This window comes from Phoxinus phoxinus (assembly GCF_949152265.1).
Source record: "Phoxinus phoxinus genome assembly, chromosome: 17".
Taxonomy (NCBI): domain Eukaryota; kingdom Metazoa; phylum Chordata; class Actinopteri; order Cypriniformes; family Leuciscidae; genus Phoxinus; species Phoxinus phoxinus.
In genome coordinates, this window is record NC_136892.1 from 13,678,505 (window position 1) to 13,686,149 (window position 7,645).

General features: G+C 39.5%; 1 protein-coding gene across 1 annotated transcript; it reads right to left on the reverse strand.

Annotated features, from left to right (window-relative positions):
* On the reverse strand, positions 1-7,287 carry or6at1 (odorant receptor, family 6, subfamily AT, member 1; the record flags this gene model as incomplete). Its single annotated transcript, XM_079587095.1, has 2 exons — positions 1-982; positions 7,163-7,287. The coding sequence occupies 2 exons, from the start codon at positions 7,285-7,287 to the stop codon at positions 1-3; spliced, it is 1,107 nt and encodes a 368-aa protein (XP_079443221.1).
* Between the last annotated feature and the right edge of the window lie 358 nt (positions 7,288-7,645).

Genomic DNA, 7,645 nt, shown 5'->3' on the forward strand with positions numbered 1-7,645 from the left:
CTAAGCAACAGAAGGAACTGTTTTTCTGGAGGTTTTAGAAGCAATAGTGCATCTACAAAACGCTCTCTTTATTGCGTTTTGCAGTTCTTTATTCCTTAAGCTGTAAATGATGGGGTTCAGCAGGGGTGTGAGCACAGAGTACAGCACAGCGATGACTATACGAACATCTGGGTCAAATTTAGCTACTCGATATGAGATATACACAAATGCGGCTGAAATGTACGAGATGCACACCACTGTCAGGTGGGACACACAAGTGCCCGCAACTTTGAGCTGCTGTGCCTTGCTCATTTTTCTCATAGCTTTGCCAATACAGACATACGAAATTAAGATGAAAAGAAATGTACTGAGAAGTGCAATGAGTGCGTTTGTTAAGGACAAAATGCCATTCCTGGTGGTGTCTACACAGGCAAGGCTCACTACTGAGGAGTGATCGCAGAACATGTGCCTAACAGTATTAGGCCCGCAGTAAGGCAGCAGAGTCGCCCAAATAGCTGGGGGCAGCACCATAACGGACCCAAAACCCCAGGCAGCAAATATCAATAGAAAACAGAGCCGCCTGGTCATGATAGTTGAGTACCGCAGGGGGTTACAGATTGCTACGTACCGGTCAAACGCCATCACAGTCAGCAAAGCGCGCCCTGTCACTCCAAATGAGAGAAAAAAGTACATCTGTACAAAGCATCCTGTTTTGGAAATGGTCTTGACCTCAGTCAGGAACACCGACAGCATTTTGGGAATGGTCACTGACGTGAACACAATATCAGAAAAGGACAAATTATGAAGGAAAAAATACATAGGAGTGTTGAGCTTGGGGTCGGTTCTAACAAGGTAAATGATCATGCTGTTTCCACTCAGAACGGTAACATAGACAGTGAAGAAAATGGGCAGCACGTATCTGTCCTTCAGTCCATCGAGGATGAAATATTCCACCGGCCTGCTGGTGTTCATTGTGGTGATATGCACGCATGCAGATCCTGACCTGGTCAAGAAAATACTGTATGTAGATAATAACAGTAAAACAAAACAAAACAAAAAAGTCTTCCAATATGCAACTTATGCTGTATGTTGGGGTTATCTAAAGTACATAAAGTTTTATGCTATATCTTGAAAATGATGTAGTCTTTAAAGTATTTGCACCCACATTAAAATTGAGAGAGAATCCTTTTACAATACACTGTTTACTATGAATAAATCATAGTATATATTAAATATTATTATTTTATATATTGCTATTAATAAATAACATCGTGCCTTCAACGTTTAGATTTGTTACTGCATTAAAAAAGAAATGATATATTAAATAAATACAATTTCTGGATGTGAAGAGAAATTAAACCAACCTTACTATAAAATATTAAGTGAAATGTAGAAAGTTCTATACACTTTCGAGGACTATAGTCTCTAACAGTTGATATTCAGCATGGGTCAGTGTCGTCACTCTGGCATCTTCCTATGTGACAAACATTAAACACAGAAGGGGCTTTAAATGCGGTCATTTTCAAGGTTTTTTTTTTTTTACAATTTCCATTTAATGCATAATGATGTTGTGCATTTTATATCCTTGGCAACAACTCTCATGGTGCTTCATTAAGATTACCAAATGATAGTTTTGTTTTATTGGATTCATGACTACTATTATCATTATTATAAGCTGAAAATGTTTTAAAGATATATGTAAATAATATAAAGGAAACTTTTATAAACACACACACACATATATACTATATATATATATATATATATTTTTATATATATATATATATATATATATATATATATATATATATATATATATATATATATATATATATATAGCCTATATATAAGTACTGTGCAAAGGCAAGTAAGTATTTTCACCCAAAAAAATGGTTTTAGCTAGTTATTTTGCGTTGCAGCTATTGCAACTAATGGCTAAAATAATATATATATTACAGTAAATTGACTGTATAATATGGTGGTGGTTAAGGTATTCCCTGTTATCTATAAAGCTCTTTGAGCAGTCTTATCTTACTTCTTTTAAAGAAACAAAATGGTTGAAACAACAACATTTGCTACAATGTGCAATTGATGCAGTTGTGCAGCTTTTGGGATAGGCACTAAGGATATATATTATAAGGTTACTGTGTGTGTGTGTGTGTGTGTGTGTGTGTGTGTGTGTGTGTGTGTGTGTGTGTGTGTGTGTGTGTGTGTGTGTGTGTGTGTGTGTGTGTGTGTGTGTGTGTGTGTGTGTGTGTGTGTGTGTGTACTGTATATATTCCCATTTAATTTCAGGCCTAATTTATCTTGATCTAGTCATTTTATTTTTAGTGTGGAAGATGTAAATAATAATGGCCAGGGGGACATTTACTATGTCTACATGATGCCATCTTGTGTTGAAAAAGGAAAGTTACATTATTATATACATTCAATATATTCAGTTCACTAAATTAATGTATGCAGGCTTTAGAAAAATGTAAATAATAGTAAATTTAGCTGATTTGGCAGCACTGCTACCACAAAATTTGGAGAATGGCAAGTCGAATGTTTTAAAGAAAAAGGATTCTTATGTGCTTAGCTGCTGAACTTGAAAGAAAATGCTGTGGCACAATAGACATGAGCAGTGATTGATACTTCACCCTAGGTTTGGCCTTTTGAGTGGCATATTGTAAATGCACCTGTCAGTTTGACTGCCTACGTGAGAAGGATCCTCTATCTGACCTTCCTCCAAACTATACTGCCATGACACGCATGAGCACTCTTGATTACTTGAATCAAAGCTCCTCCGGAGTCAGCAAGATCTGTGGCACTGCAATCAAGTCAAAACTGCAAGGCCAGATTCCTGCTTCCCAGGCAAATCACCAGAAAGTGCAGTCTTGGTGATGAAGAAACTCTTATAGTCTATAGCATTTCAATTAGAATTAAAGCTTGAAAGTTAGCATACCTGCGGAACTATTACATTCATATTCTTTATGGGAAAAGTTAATTCCTGGAATGTCATATGATATACAGTACACTACCGTTCAAAGGTTTGGGGTCAGTAAGATTATTTAATGTTTTTTAATAGTCTCTTATCTTTACCAAGGCTGCATTTATTTAATCAAAAATATTGTAAACAGTAATAATGTGAAATATCATTACATTTTAAAGTAACAGTTTTCTGTTTTATATATATTTTTTGTAATGGCAAAGCTGAATTTTTAACAGCCATCCTTTAGAAATCATTAATATGCTGATGTGGTGTTCAATTAACACTTCTTATCATTCTCAATGTGGAAAACGTCTCAGGTTATGACTGTAACTATAGTTCCCTGAAATGGGAACGAGACAATCCATCAGAAGTTACGATGCTACGGGAACGGCTCTGTGTGAATTAGTTTACGCGTATTCAATACAAGATACCTAACCCATGGCCTGATTGGCCGAACAAGTCGATCACAGGCATACAGGAAGTATGGCAGGGCAACGCAGCATCTTGTTCCCTTTTAAGGGTGTCATGATATGTAATAAATGAGTCACCTATTGCCACCCTGAAGCATAAATGTAATGTTGGGGTTACGGGCCGGGGCTAAGTTTTAGATAAAACCAACATGGCTAAAACCTAGAACGGGTCTCATGTCTTCTTACAACACATCAAAACATGGTGTCAGAAGTAAAGTACTAAAGAAAATAAAGCGACAATAAGTTTGACAATAAGTGACGATAAGTGTGACATGTGGTTGATGATGATGACGTCACATATCAGATGACGTCACAGATCAGAGACCTAGGGCCCGATCTTGCACCCAGCGCAATTGACTTTGTACACCGACGCATGTATCATTCCTATTTTGCACACGCGCACAGCGGACTTTTCCCTCCACAGACGCACGTCGGTAAATTAGGGAATGAACTTGCGCTCGCGGGGGCGGTTCAGCGCAAAGAGGAGGCGTGTTCCGGCGCAAAACTCCCCTGGTGCTATTTTCCAGTTTTAGAAAGCAATTGCGCCACAGACCAGGATAAAAACAGTCTAAAGACAGTGGCGCGTTGCGCGTTGGTGATATGGTATTTTAAGGGCGCGTGCTTGGCCATAATGTAGCGTGTTAATGCGCATCCACTTTGATTCTCTAATAATTATAAACAGACGCAGCAGTTTTCATTTTTGCAAATCATACATTATTACAAGGAAAAATATTAGGCTAACACACGAGGAAGGTTGTGTCCGTGAAGATGTGAAAAAGATCTATCTAGATTTTTTTTTTTTTAAATCTAGATTAGGCTACACATTTACCCAAATTATACGCCTGTTTAACCGAAGCTAATTTGGGTGGGTTTCTCCCATCATCCCCAATGTCACTTCTCTGTGTTTTACGGCCCTGACGAGAGCATCGGTCTCCTCGGCTGTGAACTGCTCCTGGCGTGCGCTGGAAAATCCGCCGTTATAATAGCGATCCGCCGTGGAACAAGCGCGTCTGCTCTTAAAGGGAATGTGAGAGGACGCTCTAATTGGTTTATTTCCTGTTACGCCCAAACCACACCTATGAATAATGAAGCTACTTCAGACCAACCCATTTTAGATTTGCGCCAGGCGCAAGAGTCGTTTATCCAGGATCCGCCCACAAAGTTACTTGCGCTTTGCGCTTTGACACTTAAAATAGGGCCCTAGTCTGTTCGTTGGTGCAGTGCAAATGCAGACAGGGACAGATGAATGGACAATTGACTTGAAATTGGAGCACACACATGTAAAAAAGAATATACTAAAACCCACAAATGTGAAACTGTCAATTTACACCGGAGACAAAATACCTGTGGAAGGAAAGTGTAACTGGACAGTGAAATACAAAAAGAAAACACATGTACTGGAATTAATTGATGTGAAATCAGATGTTAAACCAATATTAGGAATTAATGCATGTGAACAAATGGGGCTCATACAGAGAGTGATGGAATTGAGCAAAAGTGACAAAATGGATATCTTCACGGAGTATGCTGATGTGTTTGAGGGCATAGGTTGCCTGGAAGGCGAGCACACAATCCGAATAGATGAAAATGTGGTTCCGAGAGTTCATCCACCTAGGAAAATTCCAGTGACCCTGAGAGAAAACCTGAAAACAGAACTGAAAAGAATGGAAAAAATTAAAGTATTGCGAGAATTGAAGAGCCCACTTAGTGGGTCAACCCCATTGTGATTGTGGAAAAGTCTAATAGGAAATTAGGAATATGTTTAGACCCCTGATATCTCAACACAGCAGTAATGAGAGAACACTACCAGCTACCAACGGTAGAGGAAATAACTAGCAGACTCTCAAAAGCCAAATACTTTATAGTGTTGGATGCAAGTTCAGGTTTTTGGCAACTCAAATTAGATGAAGCCAGTTCTTGCCTTTGTACATTCAACACTCCTTTTGGCTGCTTCAGATTCCTCCGACTCCCATTTGGGGTCAACTCCGCTCCAGAAGTTTTTCACAGAACGGTGAAGCAACTTTTGGGGGGAATTGAAGCTGTTGAGACATACATTGATGAGCTTTTGATCTGGGGAGAAACAAAAGCGCAGCATGATTACAGACTGAGGCAAGTGTTAGAGAGAGCAAGGGTCAAGAACTTTAAGCTTAATAAAGAGAAATGCAAGATAGGCTTAGAGGAAATCAAATATCTCGGTCACATCTTCGCAGAAGGATGGTTTGAAACCAGATCAGACCAAAATAGAGGCTGTCAGAAAAATGGCCGCTCCAGAATGCAAAAAGGATGTGGAGAAATTTCTAGGCATGGTCACTTACCTCGCAAAGTTCATTCCAAACATGGTCACAACATACTGAGCCATTGCGTGTACTTACCAGAGATGATATTGCCTGGCAGTGCAAGGAGGAACATTAGTGCGCATTTAACAAATTGAAAACACTGCTCACTGAGGCCCCCTTGCTCAGAAACTATGATGTCAGGCTATCAGTAACACTTTCTGTCGATGCATCTAAAAGTGGACTGGGTGCCGTTCTACTACAAGAAGACAAGCCAGTGGCTTATGCATCACGTGCATTGACTGAAACAGAACAGCATTACACGCAAATAGAGAAGGAGATGTTGGCGATTGTGTTTGAGCGTTTTCATCAGTATTTTTATGGAAGAGAGGTAGACATGCAATCCGACCACAAACCGCTTGAAGCAGTAATGAAAAAGCCGTTGAGCAGTGCTCCAGCTAGAATACAGAGACTGTTAATGAGATTACAAAAATATCAAGTGAACGTACAGTACAAACCAGGTAAGAAGATGTATATAACTGATGTATTATCCAGAGCGCACTTACCAGAGACCGGTTCTCCTGATAAAGAAACGGAAGCTCAGGTGCATATGGTAATGTTAAACTTACCTGTGTCAATTGAGAAACTAGATGAATTCAAAAAGGAAACTAAGAAGGATTCTGACAAAACTCACAGAGACAGTGCTAAATGAATGGCCTGAAATGAAGAGCCAAGCAGCAAAATAAATACAAGGATAATGGAACTTCAGAGAGGAAATCTCAGTTGTGGATGGAGTTTTGTTCAAAGGAGAATGGCTCATAGTTCCAGCATCAATGAGAGCAGAAATCCTAAAGTGAATTCATGAAAGTAACCTAGGCATAGAAAGCTGCAGACGGAGCGAGAGATGTGCTCTTTTGGCCTGGAATGTCACAAAGCATAACGGAGATGGTAAACAACTGTGATGTGTGCAGCACACACCAGAAACGCCAAACCAAAGAGGCATTTTTTTCTTCTTACTTTACAGTACAGCACTTTGGCCAACCAAGGTTGATTTTAAATGTGCTTTATAAATAAATTTTGATTTGATTTGATTTGATTACATCCACACAGTGTTCCTGAAAGACCCTGGCAGAAAATAGGTGTTGACTTTACCTTCGACCAACAGGAGTATCTACACTTATCACTCCAAATTCCTTGAAGTAGAGTGGCTGAGATCAGATACAAGAAGTGCAACCGTCATTACCCATCTGAAGTCACAATTCGCCAGGCATGGAATTCCTGAAACAGTAATTTCAGACAATGGGCCACAGTTTAGCTCACGTGAATTTCAAGCTTTTACGAAAGAGTGGGAATTCATGCACAAAACCTCAAGTCCCCATCACGCACAGTCAAATGGAAAAGCAAAAAGAGGAGTATAGACTGTTAAACATATGCTTAAGAAGGCTAGGGCTGATGGGAAAGATCCTTACCTGTCTCTGCTGAACCTGAGAAGCACACCCATGGAGGATATTGGAGCATCTCCAGCCCAACTGTTGATGGGTCGAAGACTGAGAACAAGACTTGCGATTACATCAGAGTTGTTGAAGCCTCGCATGGTAAATAACCCAGTACAGCAGTTGTTAGAAAGCAGACAAAAGAAGCAGAAAGGAATATTTCGACCAAATATCCAGACCTCTTCAGAAACTTCAGGTTGGCGACAATATAAGAATATGGCAAGATGGCATATGGAATCCAACTGAAGTTACTGGACTTTCTGAGTAGCCAAGACCTGAGGGGAAGGTGTACAGAAGGAACAGAAATTTTTTAATGAAATTAATGAAATCAAAAGAACAAAGTGACCAAGGAAGGACGCAGGCAATCCAAATGTGACTCAACAAAATAGGTGTGACAACACAGAGGAATACCATGTAATGGACACTCAAACATTGAAAAGAGATGTCAGTCCTACCGAG